Source organism: Syzygium oleosum, unplaced genomic scaffold, assembly GCF_021117445.2.
Source record: "Syzygium oleosum isolate NSW1041296 unplaced genomic scaffold, Sole_v2.1 Sole_v2.34, whole genome shotgun sequence".
Taxonomy (NCBI): domain Eukaryota; kingdom Viridiplantae; phylum Streptophyta; class Magnoliopsida; order Myrtales; family Myrtaceae; genus Syzygium; species Syzygium oleosum.
The window spans coordinates 2,565,037-2,582,250 of NW_026607518.1; the positions used below are offsets into that span (position 1 = coordinate 2,565,037).

The window sequence follows — 17,214 nt, forward strand, 5'->3', positions numbered from 1 at the left end:
TTTAGAGGATCCAAAATGTTTATTCTGGTGAACAAGCTCAAAGCATTGAAGCAAAAACTCAATCACTTGAATAAATCTCAATTTGGTGACCTATGTCGTAAGGTCAAAGATGCTAGAGCAAACCTACAGCGAATACAACGAGATCTTGCATTAGACCCGTACAACATAAACACCCGGGATGAAGAAAAGGCACAATTGGAGCAACTACTGACCCATAGCAAACATGAAGAAGTCTTCCTAAAGCAAAAATCTAGAAATCTATGGTTGAAGGAGGGGGACAACAGCAGCAGGATTTTCTTTGCCTCCATGATGCGTAGAAGTGCTCAGAACAGAATTAACCAGCTCTCACTCGATGATGGCACTACTATAACAGATGAGGGAGTTCTTAGGGATGCAATTGTATCTTATTATCATCGCGTACTTGGTAGCTCTAGGCACACTCATTTCCCTTACGAACGGTTTGCTTCCCTATTCCCTGAAGATGTCAGTACCACCATCATTTTACCAGACTTTCAACGTACTGAGATCATTAAAGTGCTCAAAGGCCTAAATAATTTCAAAGCCCCGGGTCCAGATGGATACAACAGTTTATTCTTTAAAAAAGCCTGGCCCATCATAGGGCGTGATATAAAGGATGCTATCATGGACTTCTTCTCCTCTAGAAGACTGCTGAAAGCTATCAATTCTACTATGTTATCCCTTGTGCCGAAGGTACAAAATCCATCCCGCCTCACGGATTTCAGGGCCATCTCATGCTACAATGTTCTATATAAGATCATATCGAAACTACTTGCAGGAAGACTCAGCTATTTCCTCCCTTCGGTTGTTGGCCTCAACCAAACCGCTTTTATCTCGGGTAGACAGATATCAGAGAATATTCTGCTTTGCTAGGACCTTCTTCATAACTACCATAAGGGCGATAAAGGTAAACGCGTGGCAATAAAAATTGACCTTATGAAAGCTTTTGATATGGTAAAATGGGAAGCAGTTCTTGGTGTTCTTAGGGCTATCAATATACCTCAGCATTTGTTTGATCTGATAGCTCAATGCATAACTACACCGAGGTTTTCGATAAACCTCAACGGCGAACAAGTTGGCTACTTTGCTGGTACCAATGGAGTAAGACAAGGTGACCCACTCTCTCCTTATCTGTTTGTCTTGGTTATGGAAATCCTCAACAGGATCATAATTGAGAAAGTTGCAGCATCCTCCTTCAAATATCATTGGTGCTGCAAAACGGAAAAAAATCACTCACTTATGTTTCGCAGATGATCTGTTTCTTTTTTCTCACGGGGATGTAAATCAGTCATTTGCCTTGTTGATGTACTTGATGAATTTGCAGCTCTCTCAGGACTGCACTTCAATCCAGATAAATGCCAAATCTTTTTCTCTGGGTTGTCCGAGGAAGAAAAGGGAATTATATTGGATCACACACCTTTCCCCACAGGTAACCTCCCTATTAGATACCTTGGTGTTCCGCTTATTACAAGAAGACTCACACACGCAGATTGTAAGAGTCTGACCGATAAAATCTTCAAAAAAATAAAAGGCTGGGGCATGCAACATATTAGCTACAATGGTCATCTCCAGTTGACGAAATCGGTACTTATTTCCATATGTACCTTTTGGATGCAAATGTTTTTACTTCCAAAGCAAACTATATATGAAATTGAAAAGAAGATTAGACATTTTTTGTGGGTTGGAAATACAGAAGGCCACGGATCACACAAAGTTGCTTGGGAAGTTGTTTGTTCGCCAAAAAAGGAAGGAGGTCTAGGGTTGCCTCATCTAAAATTATAGAACAAAGTTTTGCTTGGCCGTATGCTTTGGAACCTCATAAATTGTCCGTCATCTTCCTTGTGGAGTAAATGGGTTCATAGTACCAAATGTAGAGGCAATTCGATTATGCAGCTTGAAATCAAGGGCTCTATGGCATGGAGTTGGTGTTGTATTCTTCAACTAAGACCCGCTTTAGCTTCAATCATATCTAGACCAAGATATTGTTGCCAAGAGGTATACGATGAAACCAGAAATGTGAGACCGGCTGTGGAATGGTCCCAATTGATCTGGAAAGGAGGTATTAGCTAGCATAACTTCATCGGCTGGCTAGTCTGTAGAGATAGACTACAAACAGCAGAAATCATATCACGTTGGAAGCCTGAAGTAGATATTCATTGTAATTTTTGTATGTCTGGTCTGGAAAGCAGAGACCATCTATTCTTCTAGTTCACCTGGACCGGAAGCATTTGGCGCACTATTCTTGCACAATACGGAATTCGACGCCCTGTAGAAGGATGGAATGATGAACTTAAATGGATGATCAAGGCTACAAAAGGTAAGGACTTGGCGGCAAGACTTCTGAAGGTATCTTTCCTAGCGATCATATACTGCATTTGGATGGAGCGTAATCGTAGACGCTTCCAACAAAAGTCAAATGACGCCCTTATCATTTTGGCTAAAATTCGCAAACTTGTCAGAGGGCGAGCTTCGCACTACAAATCTTTTAGACCGTCCCGAACAAATGAAACTTTGGCTACTATATGGAGACTCCCACACTCCAATTTTTTTGTAATCTTAGTTCTATTTGTAATGCTGGGGAATGCCCCTAACCTTCTGTACGTCATCTTATAAATACTACTTATATTTACACCAACAAAAAAAAAAGAATTCATGAATCCAATTTTTTGTTCTTTCATTCTAGGTAAAAGCCCTAGAAGTATCACCTAGTGTAGTAGGAATTATATCAACTAACCCACCCTTTTTTCTTTGGGTTAATACTACGAAAAACTCCAAACTGATACACCTGCAACAAATTTACCCAAAATCATTCTTTTGACCACAAAAAACCCCAAACTAGTACACCTGTGACAATTTTACCTCGAACTAATTTTTTGACCACCGAAAACCCCAAACTGGTACACCTGTGACAAATTTACCCTCCGTTAGTTTCCGTTACATTTTACTATCAAATTGCTAAGTTTGATGACACGTGGTAGTTGAACGGTGTACCAGTTTGGGGTTTTACCCCTCTATTTGTAACAAGTTTACCAACTTGTGGTTTTTCGTAATATTAATTCAATTTAACAGATACTAACGGAGGGTAAATTTGTCACAAATGTACCAGATTAGGGTTTTTAGTAGTCAAAAAATTAGTTTTGGGTAAAATTGTCACAGGTATACCATTTTGGAGTTTTGGTAGTCAAAAAATTAGAAGAAAATTTCAATGAAGGGCCCGAAGTCGAACCGTTTTCTCAAAGGAGGGTTTGAAGTGGAGCTTGTCTCAAAAGAAGGCCTGAAGTGACCAACATAGTCTCAAATAAAGACCTCAACTTAGACACTAGCCAAATCATATTTGTAGCTAAGGGTATTTTCGCCTAAGGACTTTTTTTACTCTTGCTTCTTTTTTTCTTTTTCCTTTTTGTTTTTCTTTTCTCTCTGTCTTCATCTTGCTCACGCCTCCTTCTTGACAACAGCATCAGTCTCCTCACCAGCGAGCTTGCACAGGTGCAGAACAATTTGAGTGAAGAAAATGGAAAGATATTCGAGAAGTTTTCTGTGTGCTTCAGTTTTGCAGCCTACCCATCAGCGAACTTGAAAGTGCGTGCTCTACATTCTGCAATTTCGCACCCTCGTGCAGGCGCTTATCAATTTCGGCAGAAGCCGGATTGAAGTTATTCGCCACCAGTCGCCTTCTCCGACGATGAAATCTTTAGGATGCGTGGGAACTCCTGGTCGAACAGCCTCTTGGGCGCCACTTGAGGATCGACTTTCTAGCATCGGCCCGAAGAGACTGGCAATGATGATGAACTTGAGAATCAAGAAATAAATGGGTTTTGTTTTAGTTCTTTTTGCTTGTAAGAACTTATTGTGGTAATTAAAGTAACAGTTTCATGTTCTCCCTGCTAATGAAATTGGTCTTGCGTGATAACTTTCACTCACAGTTTCTTGGGAATGTTCTGTTGGCTCTGGGTCGGATGATTCATAACATTCGTAGACACATTTTGAATTGAGGCAGAATATGTGGCTTCTCGAGAGGGTCCAATTGTGTAGAACTTAGTCTAAAACAGACTCTAGTTATTTGGGGATTGAAGATATTCACCGCCAGTAGCATTCGAGTTAAAACACCGAGAGCACTCAATCTAAACAACGGATGACTCTGGTTCTATGCATGTACAAACAAATTTGCCTCCTTTACCAAAAAAAAAAAAAAAACAAATTTGCCTCTCTAACTCCGAAATATTATTTGCATAGATTCGAGAAAGAAGAACAAGACAAAAAAAAAATGCAAAATCGCTCAGAAATCCCCAAAATCGCGCATTTCACTGAACGAATCGGTGCCCATGAGGATAGTAGACATTTCACAAAAAAACTGGCTTAGGTACTTCAATCCGGCTTCTCTTCCCTAAGATCGATCAGATTAGAGCTGCGTGGGGACGAATCTGAATTCGAGCATCGATGAGGACGAGGACAGTGAGCTAATAGCTTACACCTTGTCGTGCTCGACCGCGACCATGAGAGTGTGAGGGTCAAATCGAGCAGAGCGTCACATCTTGGCTCGCTCGTGCTCGATCTGGGGCTCGGATCTACCTCCATCTTTCGACGAAGGAAACTGAAATTGCTGTTGAGGACGATGGCGGACGAGAATGGCAAGGTCGGCGGGGATATAGAGATGGACTCTAGAGAAGGCAATCTGCAGAGGGAAGAAGACGGAGGCATGAGGATGATGAAGACAAGAGAAGAGAAGAGAAGAAAGAGAAAGGAAGAAAAAGAGAGAAAAGAAATAAAAGAAGAAAGAAAGAGTAAAAAAAGTTCCTAGACAAAAATACCCCTAGCTGAAAATAAGATTTGGCTGGTTTATAAGTTGAGGACCTTATTTGAGACTAAATTGATCACTTTAGACCCTTATTTAAGACTAAGTTGATCACTTTAGGTCCTTATTTGAGATAAAGTTCACTTCATGCCTTCTTTTGAGAAAACGGTTTCACATCAGGTCCTTATTTGAAATTTTCCCAAAAATTAGTTCAGCAAAAAATTGTCACAAATGTACCAGTATGAGGTTTTTGATAGTCAAAAAAATGGTTCGGATAAATTTGTCACAGGTGTACCAGTTTAGGGTTTTTGGTAGTCAAAAAATTAGTTAAAGGTAAAATTATCACAGGTATTCTAGTTTGGGGTTTTTCGTGGTATTAGCCCTTTTTCTTTTGACAAATAGGAAATTCCGGATCCAATTCGGATATCAGAAAGATTACCATATATGACACAAAATTTCTCCGCCAGACAGGGAAAGCAGCTAAGTCGTCGTTGCCAAAGCACTGAGGCAACGGCTTCACAGAAGGAGGAGCTCGGCCACGTTGGATCATCATCAAACAGCTGAATTCCGGATTTTACTCCCTTCCAAATCTTACTCACTTTTTACTTATTCCCTCAAACAGCCGAAAAGTAGTGCCCAAGGAATGCTGGATATCTTCAGCAAATCACCACAAATATTTTCGCTCACGTTCCCGACCGCCCATCTTGGTCAAGAATGTATCGTGAGTTCTCTCTTTCTTGTTTTATCCGAATTCCGGCTTTGTCCACTCTTTCACGTGTATATCTCTAAGGAAGTTGGACTTCTAGGAAAATATTTCAATACATTATGCCTTTTTCCCACGTGAATATTGTCATCTTATGCCCTAATCTTTCTGTCTTTCCAAGAATGTAATTAACCACCCCCGATGCAAATTTCGGCCAAGTAAGCATGTGACGGGCTTTGGCCAGACTTTCACTTTATGGGCTCAGTCCAACCAATTAAGTTTAGAACCATTCATTTTAACTCATCCGCCGCCGGTCCGATTAGAATGCCAACTAAATGCAAACTCTCATAATATCTACATGCAATTTAATTTTAATATCTTTTTTATAGATTAAATATTAATCTCTAATTTTCTACGCGATTATTCCTAAATGGGATGCCAAAATATAGGCATCAACAAGCACAAAGTCATGCTTTGTAATTAATATCATCCTAGCAATCTTGGATCAAGTGAGTGATGAAAACTATATGAAATAGCTTGGATCATATGTATAAACAAACAAAGATGCATCGTTACAAAATTAGGTTGACGAAGGAACAATTAGAACACTACCTCCACTGATTTCCATAAGCCAACTAACCTCAACAAGTATTACAAAAAACTGATGCACCAAAGAAATTAGCCCTTGATCATTCTCTCTCAATTTTCATTTCCGAGCAATCATCGTCGTAAAAGGGATAACAAGGGCAATTGTGTGAGTCCATATTTTCAAATTTTAGCATGTCAACCCTAGGGTTGGTACAATTTAGTTGAGGACCTGGAAATTTTCAACTCGAAGTCATCCATTCAAACCCACTAATTGCAGGCAAATTATTTTAGGTCAAGACCACCTGCACTGATCGAAGGCCTTAGCCGGTTCATGGGACTTACAGGTTGTTTCATTGTCTCCTGGTAATGGAGTATTCATGTCTGTGTCCATGGATTATCAAAATTTATAGTGTGAAGATAAACATTCAATAATTTCAAATTATGCACTTCGATTTTTTTTTTTTTGTGTTTGAGGTGGAAAACAAATTCATCCACTCTGTCACGCCCCGAACCCTACGAGCGCACGTTCATCCCTTTGTGGTCGTAATGTACGCGACATCCCAGGACTTGTCGCCGACCCAATCGAAACACTAACGAGTAACGCATGCGGAAGCAACCTCGAACTCTCCGTACAACATATAAATAACGGGATAGTAGAGAGACAAAAAATACACATCAACAAGACACTTTTATAAACATAACATCGATTACAACACATACATTTGCAAGCCTTCTACGAGGCCACTATCTACGAACCACGCACAATAACATGGATCGGTGGTTGGACGGGGTAACTCGACCTATCCTCAATCCCCGTAGTATCCTGGCAGCGTCTCCGGATCAATCACGGTCGCGGGTCTGAAATGGTTTGGTTATACAACCATGAGAACACTTCTCAATAAGCAACTACCTAAGCCTCGCTTAGGCCAAAGCGTACTTCCGAACAATTCTAAACATGCGATTCAAACAATAGACATGCCATAAACAATCACAGGCGTCCTTACCTCGCCTTGGCGCATACACAAGCCCTGCACGTTAGAATATCGCCATAACATGGCCAATTGCCCATCAAGCACGCGCAAAGCAATTCATGGCATGATCAAGCATAACATGGTTAATAATCCAGACGTGCTCATCAATTAACTCAGGCAAAGCATTCCCCAATGCAAATCGCACTCATTAAGTCCAGATTATTAACGACCCCTTGGGCCACCGAACTCCCGCCGGTCTTCTGGCGTAACCAGGCATCGTCCCGCTACTTCGGCGATGGCAACGTCCGGAACCCCCGCCCAGACGGCATTCCACAAAGGAGCATCGATCCGCCCTCTATCGTGATCGGCAACGTCTAGAACCCCCGCCTAGACGGCATCTGAACTCCCGTCGGGCATCGTCTAGAACTCCCGCCTAGACGGCATCCGAACTCCCGCCGGGCATCGTCTAGAACTCCCGCCTAGACGGAACGTGTCGTGACCATGCACACACCTCAACAATCATTACCAATTCTTATCTTTGTAAATTAGCCCAATGTCAACTAAATCCACCAAAATGTCGTGGTAACACCGATCAGTTCCCGAGAGAGAGAAAAACCGAGTATGCACAGAATCGGGGCCAAACTGGGCAGTAACATAGTCACCGAATTTCCTTTAAAATAAATAGTAAATCAACTTCAAAAATTCTGAAATTTGGATATGTCGCATGATAAACATTTTCCGTGAAGAACTCGAAACCCAGTTCCTACTGTAAACATCACTTTTTGTCACTTGAAGTCAGACAAAATTCAACCCGTCCAGTCAGGCCGCCTGACCATCAAAATGCATCTCATCCAGTACCCAAATCATTTTGGAAAGTCTTGAAATTTTTATATGTTATAGAAACGAATGTTCTTAAAAAATTTCGTGAAGGAAGTTTGTTGAAAAGAGGTCTGCAAAAATTTATAGAAAATCGGAAAGACCAGAAGGTCAGATGAACAGTAAATCCGGCAGACTGAATTCGGTCCAAAAATGGTCTTACGAATGGCACTAAATGATCTCAAAAAAATTCCAGATTTAATATATGTCAAACTTCGAGATGTTATGAACAACTTTCACGAAGAACACTTCCTCAAATTCGGCCCACACAAGTCACAGTAAAAATAGCAAAATCCAGTGACGCAGCAGCAACCTTACCGGAAATTAAGCAACAAGCACCATCAAGCAAACCAAGCACAACCAGCCACTAAACCAACTATCCATAGCCCTTAAACCAGCCCTAACATGTCCATTAGTCACCCCTTAGCCTAGTCAAGGGCTAGGAAGCCACTTACCCAAGGCCTAAGCAAGATTTTCAAGCTAGGGAGCCTAACAAAGCCAAGCCAAGCAAGCAGCAGTTGCTCCGGCGGTCAGACGGGTGGCTCGGCGATTTCCGGCAACCTAGACGGCGGCGAGCGGTCGCCGGATGGCTGAGGTGGTTGGCTGGTGGAGATGGACGAAGATGCTGGTGATGTTGAGTGGTGGTGGTGACGGGATGGGCGAATGGAAGGGAAGGGAGAGAGTGAGCTCGGTGGTGGTGTGTGGCTGAGATGAGTGGCGGCGGGTGGCGGCACTCACGGCGGCTGAGGGTGGCTGAGCAAGGGAGCTGGTCCGTCTGGTGAGCAGCAGCAAGAAAAAGCAAGAAGCAACGAAGCAAAATGAAGAAGAAAACAACAAAGAATGTATGAAGAAGCAAAGCGGTAAAAGGGCGTAACGAAGCAGCATGTGAAGTTCATCATGGGCAGCAGCAGCAAAGGCGTGGGCAACGGCAGGTCAGCAGAGGAAGTCAGCAAGGAGGTGAGGTCAACAAGTCAGCAGAAGAAGAGGTATCAGTGGTCAGCAAGCAGAAGTAATCAGCAGCAGCAGCATGGGGGGAGAGAGCGGCGTGAAGCGAAGGCGCAGGAGTGGTGGCGCAACAACGTGGGGGAGTCGGCGGGCGTGAAGGAAGAAAGGAAGTCGGCGGCGTGGGGCAGCGGCGACGTGGGGGAGGAGAGAGAGAAGAGAGAGAAAGTCAAATGCACTTGAGTACGATCTGACGATCATCGTTCAAATCCGAAAATGATCCAACGGCCTACGAAAAACCCTAATTATAAATTAGGAAAAAGGCTAAAAGATAATAACTAAAACACACTACCAGGGAGGTTTACTAGTCCAAATTCGCACCCGGTCAAAATTTCACTTTTCGCATATCCTGGGCAATATCAAGGCTGGCCACAATAATATCGACACCGTCCAATTAAATTCGTCCCGGAACTCCGAGAAATTTGACACCAACGTTTGAGCTCTAAATAACGGCCAAATTCGATCGAGTGCGATTCTAGCGAAATCTCTATTTTAAAAACAATAACCGAGAGTGATCAGTTCCCGGGCGAGATTTTACTATAAGCACACTGACGAATTACACGTTTTATAAATTCCAAAAATGGGCCGAAATTCGGAATGTCACACACTCCTTCACCGATATTCCATGTATACATCGTCTATATTATAATCATAATTGTGATAAAGTCCTGGACAACACCAGTTGCTTTGCCTTTCGAAACGCCCGATTAAACCATTAACTGAAAATACACAATAAATCTTACTTCTAGGGAAAAATAAGTTGTTTTATTAAATAAAATTTCCGAAGATTGTGATCCATTCTGAGATACATAGGCTCTAAAGATGCTTAAAAGTTGGGAAATAGAGAGATAGAATCTCAAAACATTACCACAGATATATGATAGCCAATTGCAAATGAAATTAAAAACTCTGATACTCGCACTCGCATGAAAATGATGCCGGTGATCACGAGAATGTTGTATTACTCTCTAGTTAGTCACCTGCATTTCCATGCGAACTTGAGGCAAGGTTGCGCGAAATTGATTTGGCATATTAAATGATTTCTCATGGCCCTTGAGGAAATCTCCAACTATTGCCAAGCTTGGCTCCAACACCAAACTCTCCCATGCCTTCTCAACATCTTTCCCTGAACTCTCGAAAACCCCAGTCGCGTCGATGCGGCGTATGTTCCACCCGCGCTCTTCAATAAGCCTCCCGATCTTCTCGACTTGGCGACAAGTTAACTTAAAAGTGTTGACCTTGATCTCATTGATGGCATCGTCAAGCAAAACTTCCTTCGGTTTCTCGTCATCAATCATACGATTCTCGACTCTCAGGAAATGGTCCATCTCTGGGACTCCAATCGCACGGCGAATGCCACGTGAGTAGTTGGCTTCAGGGACAAACATTCCTCGCACCTCATCTGTTAGGCCTGCGGCAACCATCTCGTCCACCCGTTTCGACACATGCACACTCAAAACTGGCGGCGACACATCCAACCATATGAAACAACAATCATAAATCGACCTGAAATAAAATGTAGGGTCGTCCACGAGCACCTCGATAAAGGAGTTTGATCCCCCAGCAATGATTGCGGCACGCCCACGATCCGTTATCTGCTTGATGGCAATCAACGCATCGCGACAAAAATCATGTGCCGAGAAGTCGACATCCGGGTCGTCAACCACTCCTAAGAGGTGGTGTGGCACGCCTTGACGCTCGAGCTCAGTGACCTTGTTGGTGACAACATTGAGCCCTTTGTACACTTGGATTTTGTCGGAATTGATTATCTCAGTTTGAAAATGGACCGCAAGATCGATTGAGAGCTTGGATTTTCCGGTTCCTGTTGCTCCCATTATAAACACGACCTTGGGCTTGCTCAACTTTGGATATCCATGAATGGACTTCATGACTACTATGTAAGAAATCAAAATAAAAGAAAAAGTACTTAGACAGTCATAAATTGTTGATTGAAAGAATCAAGCATACATAAAGAAATAGTTCTATAGTGAAGATATGGGCATTCGAGAAAGGAAGATACTATTGGTTTACCATAGACACACAAGTGATCTCTAAGTTGAGTTCCCATACAAAGGAAGTGTTTCCATTCAAAGGTAAGGTTCCGTGAAAGGAAAAAGGAATCAAAGAAAGAAACGAAAGGACTGCAGAATTGACATTTCCAATTCTAATGTTCTTATCATTGATTATTGGCTAGAAACTTCATCCGCTTCTTTAATTTTCACACATAGAATTTTCCCTTCTTAATTTTGTAGTTGTTATCAGTAACAAAATTGGACTAGGAAGAAGGACACTAGAAGTGCCAAAAGTTGTGTACGGCACTCATTTTAGTGCCAAAAGTTTTCGCCGGCTCACTTAAGTGCCAAATCATAGAAGAAACGATCACTTAAGTGCCAATGGCGAGAAATTCCCTTTCGCTCTCTCACTATGCTCCCTTTTTCCCCCCTGTGCGTCCCCAATCTGTTGGTCGTTCAGCAAGAAAAATCAATTTTCTTGCTGAACGATGTCGTTTTTGGTCGTGTAGGTAGGTGAACTTGTCAAACGACATCGTTTTTGGGCTTTTTATGCTGATTCAGATCTTCGGCGAGCAACGTCAGCAAAAATAAATATTAAAATAATGCCACGTCGGATTTCCGGCATTCGGGACCGGAGTTGGCACTTAAGTGATCGTTTTTCTTTAAAATTGGCGCTTAAGTGATCTGAAAAAAACTTTTGGCACCAAAGTGAGCGCCATACACAACTTTTGGCACTTGTGGTGTCCTTCTTCCCACGTAAATCTAACAGATGGATATATAGCTACTCTCAAGAAATATAATATGGTAATAGTAAAATATAAATAACATGACTTTGTCAATAAAATTTATGAACAAAGTTCTCTCACGGTTCGCCCTCATTGCACACGAATGAGAATAAGGGATAAAGGGGAACAAAAATACCTGGTGTTACAAGTGAAGGAAGTGATAGATACTGCAAAAGAACACAAATTGCAATGAAAGATTGTTACATTTTCAATTTTCATAAAAAGGGAGGAAAAAAAAAAGCAGAGAACTATGACATCAAGAAAAATTACATGGAAATCTTATCAACTCTTTCCTTCTTCTTTTTTGTGAAACATACAATTTTTCTCCTTTTTTTTGATATATACATTTTCGTCTTCCGAATTTCGAAGGACACTTCCAATTATAAGAATACTAAATCACACTCTTTGGATTGTTAATACATGACTAAGAAATGGGGAGAAAAAAATCCAAACCTCAATCACAAAGAGCTTAAGAAACAAATGACATAAAAGATCTGTCTCCGTGAATGAACAAGTCACTGATGCATTACTGTTCCATTGTAATAAACCCTCTAAACAGATTGAGATAATGACCAAAAAAATCAAGAACATAACTCACTTGGTCAGTAATGGGGATGGTTTTTTCTAGGTGTAAGAGGGACTCACCAGATTTTAGAGGGTTTCCAAACAATTGCACTGAACTGAGACCTTCAAAAGCGAGAGAATGAGGTTTGGTCTGATTTATAATGTGTATTACCAGCATTGGCATTTTCTGACTGTGCGTTGACTATAAATGGGTCAGCTCAATATGGAAGGCTATTTAAGAAGAAACTGGATTTTATGCCTAATTAGAAGAGTACTTAGAGAACTTGTTGTTTTGGTAATATAAAAGATGAGGAACTCATATATTTCCATTGCCATTTCTGGGTACACAAAGAAAGGCCCACGTGTTGTCTAAATTGAACTTCATCCAAATCTGATTTCCTTTCTCTTTTGGGTTGGAATGATCAGAAGATAAATTTGCATGATTGGATGTTAATAAATACACATGCAAGTAATCACATAGTCATAAGCCACATGAATGCCACTTTGCAAAAGGCAAAACAGGCGTCCCTTTGGAAAATTACAAAAAAAAATCACCAAAAAAAGAAATAACTAGTCCCAAAACTTTAAATATGTGCTTAATGAGAACTAAACTCAAGACAGTTGTTTGTTTGGTAATGTATTGATTAACAGGATGAGCAACTGATCTATTTCATTACTGGGCACACATATTGCCTTAATTGAACCTTTTCCAAAGTTGATATCTTTTCTCTTTTGGGTAGAGATCAGAGGACAAAATCGAATAATTAGATGTTAATAAAGACACATGCAAGTTATCACATTGTTATGTCAAGTGCAATCGGATACGTTCGGATATTAGATGTAAATGCACAATTTCACTCAGCTACTTCAACCTTAACTATGATAAATTAAAGCTCATGGTTGCTGACATCTAAATTTTGACTAACCATTTAATGATTAATTGCATAGAAAATTAGGGATTAAATTTTAATCCCTAAAAAAATATTAAAATTGCATAGCATATAGTTTAGGATCATGTAGGTTAATTGCATTCCACATCAGACCAGCAGTGGCGAGTAAGCTAAAAATCCATCGCGTAAACCGAGCTCGAGCACTGAGCGAAACTCGGTTGACTCAGGGGATAGGGGCCGAAAATCGCAAGTGTAAAAGGCTTTGATTGTCTTAATTTGAGCTTAAATCAGCCCATTAAGCTTAATTAGAGAAAAGCTCAGATTAATTCGGCCCATTTAGAATTAAAATAAAATTAAGTGATAAAGCCTAAGCCAAAGCCCATTAGGTCTTGAAAGCCCGGCTAATTAACCTAGGTATACGATATAAATATGTCGTTATGCCTCATTATCAGAGGGCTCTCATAATTTCCAAAACACAATTCCTGAGAGCACGAGAGACACGTGAGCAAGAGCAAGAGTAAGATAGAGAGTCGCTCGCGCACGCGCCTGTCCCACCGTCGCGCTGCCTCGCGACCACACCGCCTTCACCGCGCCGCCTCGCTGCCACCACCTCCGCGCCCAACGCCGCTGCCTATGACCCCTCCGATCTGCTGCCGTCCCTGAGTCCGACGCCCACCTCTCGCCGCTACGTCCAGTCCGATCGCTCGTGTCTCCAACCAGCAAGCATCATCGGGAAACTGATTTATCCAAGCTGAAGGTTGACGGCCGTGAGTCCAAGGGGTGGATTTTGTTCCATTATCACCACCTGTCGGCCAAGGTCAGGAGCATGAAGTCAAAGAAATTCATGGCCACGTGATCTGAAGCAGGGAATTCCAAAGAAGAAAAGGCAACAAAAAAGGTGGCAATTGGAGATTTCAGTTTGAGTGAGCAACGTGACAACTGCAAATCAAGAACGTCTCCATCGCTCTCCATCATCAAGTTCCATTCGCAAGTCCAAGCCACCGTGACAACGCTGAGACTAGCAACTCCCGCGAACGGTCCTCGCTTTACCACCCAACGCCATCCCCGATCAATCCCGGTGTTCCCTATCGCTTTCGTGGCTGTGAAGTCCCTACACCGTCGCGGCCCGTATTTCTGTTTTGCAGATTGACCGGAGCGCCACCACATCGCCGCCGCCGCACCCGCCGTCCGCCCACCGTCAGTCGATCCGTCCCGTGATCCGCAAGCCCGAGTTCGATCCGAGTTCAAATTTGGAAGTTATCCGCGAATTAGGTAAAATTATTATCTGAATATTTCTTTTAAATATTTTATTTCCTAATTTTCAGGTGTTTGAATATATTGCGAATATTCTGTGGATCACTAGATATCTTAGGATAATGTATGTAATACCCCGAATTAGGAATTTTTCCTAATTCACCAACGTATCTTGACAACTATTTGACCTTAACCCTAAAGTACGATACGCGGCGGTACGGAAAGATCGTTATCCTATCCATAACTCCCTGGATACGATAATAGATCTTATATGCTTTCCAAATTCAAACAGTCGGCTTTCCGTCAATATCTATAACCATATAGATATGACCGTTAGTTCGATTCATTTTCCTAATTCAAACATGATAAAAAAGATCTTGCAGATCGCGTGGATGGTTGGTTTATGATTGTTATCTTGTGTGTGATTTATTTTCTTTTTAAAAGAAAATCCAAAAAAATATATTAGTTAGGATTTAAATTAGAAGTTTTGCATGTCCAGGGAATCCCAAATAAATCAAGAAGATAGGATAATTATTTTGGGACTTAAGACGATTTATTTCCTAGTTTAAATTGGGGGTTATTCTAATCCTAATAGATTGTTTAGGGTATTTTAGAATTTCGAATTTCCATAAAAAATAACCCAAAAAGAATCACTTTAGGATAGATTAAATTATCATCTCTAGGATAAATTGCAAGTTAATTTGAGTAATTTTTAATTCGGAATTTAAAAAAAAACCAAAAAAAGAAGCTGTTTTAGAATAAATAAAATTGCTTTTTATAGGGTAGATCGCATGTTAATTTAGGCACTTTATTCATTCCGAATTTCATTGGAAAAATACCAAAAATAAATCATTTGCCCGTCATTAGAAATAGGTCACATTGCCGCATGACATATAGTCTGCATGTTAGGTTTCATTAATTGTATGTCATAATTTGCACATCATGGCACGTAGGTTAGTTCTCATCTTAATAAAGAGAAAACCCTAAATAACACATTGAGTGGATTACTTTGTTAATTAGAAATCATAGTAGGACTATCTGTATGATTTTATATCTAACAATGCAGATGCTTTCGCTACTTTAAGGTACGTTATTCTCATAATCTAGCAATTTATTTACTGCTTTCCTTATTGTGTGTTAAATTGGTGGATTGCGCACCCGCATTGTCATCCCACATATTAATATTTAGGTAATAAAAGGGATTCAGACTGCCTGCTTAAACATTTTTTTGAAAAGAAAAGGTACCGAAAGGGCGTTAGACTAGATCTAGAGTAATCAAGTCCCCGAGCTTAGAATCTCTAGTTTGTAGAAATAAAACATATCTCCCTATGTTTTATTTAGGTTTCTAATCGACCTATCCCAAATAGATTAGTGGCGACTCCAAGCATGAAAACATTTGCACGTTAAAAACTTTAACCCTAAGTCACGAATTAATAGGCTTGGGAGGGCCCGAGCTAATAATCCATTAGCCGAACCCCTAGGTGGTGCACCGCGGGAGGTTAGGTCGCGACAAGCAAATTTTGAGCATATATGAAAGTGATTTTTCTGTTGTGGGGTCCACCTAGAGTTTTACACTTTGGGCGACCATATTTGTCTCTCTCTTTTTCGGTTTAATTTGATTAGGAATTTATGTATTTATGGAAATTTTATCCTATTCTATATATGGAAACATTATTTGGGCATGCTTGTGACATCCGAAATTTTCTTTGTAGTTTATAATACTTAAGATATTTAGTAGTGAGAGTTATTAAGGTAATAAAATTAGTTTAGTAATTGTCAACGGGGACCGATACGCTCCAAATTACGTATCGAATGAATTTCAAGCATTAAAAATTTATTGAGTTAAGGTGCTACTTCTATGCTATATTTTATTTATGATTATCGCGGTTTCAAAATAATTTTCTGATTTACCGGCATTTCAAATGAATACCGATTTCTCCGTTTATTTACCGCAATGTATAATATATACCCAAATACTTTAATATCTTCCTCTATTCAATTAAATTATGCTATTTGTCATTATATTAGCATGAATAAATGTCTTAATTTTCACCCTATTTTGTCACATGCCTAATTGAAATGCTTGGAAATCTAAATTTATGACATCATGCATGACCTATTACATTTTAACCCTAGTAAGTTTTTATCTAAATATAACTATAGTTACTTGTCATTATAGTCTTCAACCCAAGTAAATTAATGTGACCCCAAAATACTTTTAATTATGGTAAAATTTTGGGAGATAAGGGCTACAGAACACTTCTTCTTCTCCTTCTTCTTCTTCACATGCACCACTCTCTTCTTCTTCTTCTTCTTATCCTTCTACTTCCCGAGCAAATTTTCTTTTCGACTTTCTTTCAAATATGTATATATCAAAGTTCAAGCTCACTTTCAAACTAGCTTCTTGACAATGTATATTGTTGAATTTTCCTTTCCTTTTTCTTTATCAAATATGCTTGTTGTTTTCACAAGAATAAGATTTGTTAATCTTTAGTATCTATTTTTGTTTTCAAGGTGGTTAGAGGTTTGCTTTGTTGAAGATTTCACTTTGGGTAAGTGAAAACTCTAAGGCTAAGCTAGAATGATTTATTTAGTGCTCTTGATCTTGGTTGGTTGATTGTTTGTTATTTAGTTTGGATTTTATGTTATGTGTGAGCAAGTTTCAATAGTGTATGTTATACTATTGTGATTGTTGAGCTTGAATTACAAGTTCTCTACATGCCTAGATGTCTTTGAGAGATTATTAGTATCTTTTGTTG

General features: G+C 40.3%; 1 protein-coding gene across 1 annotated transcript; it reads right to left on the reverse strand.

Moving 5' to 3' along the window:
- Positions 1–9,756: 9,756 nt before the first annotated feature.
- On the reverse strand, positions 9,757–10,839 carry LOC115667348 (adenylate isopentenyltransferase 5, chloroplastic-like). Its single transcript, XM_030588939.2, has one exon. The coding sequence runs from the start codon at positions 10,837–10,839 to the stop codon at positions 9,919–9,921; it is 921 nt and encodes a 306-aa protein (XP_030444799.2). The 3' UTR covers positions 9,757–9,918.
- Between the last annotated feature and the right edge of the window lie 6,375 nt (positions 10,840–17,214).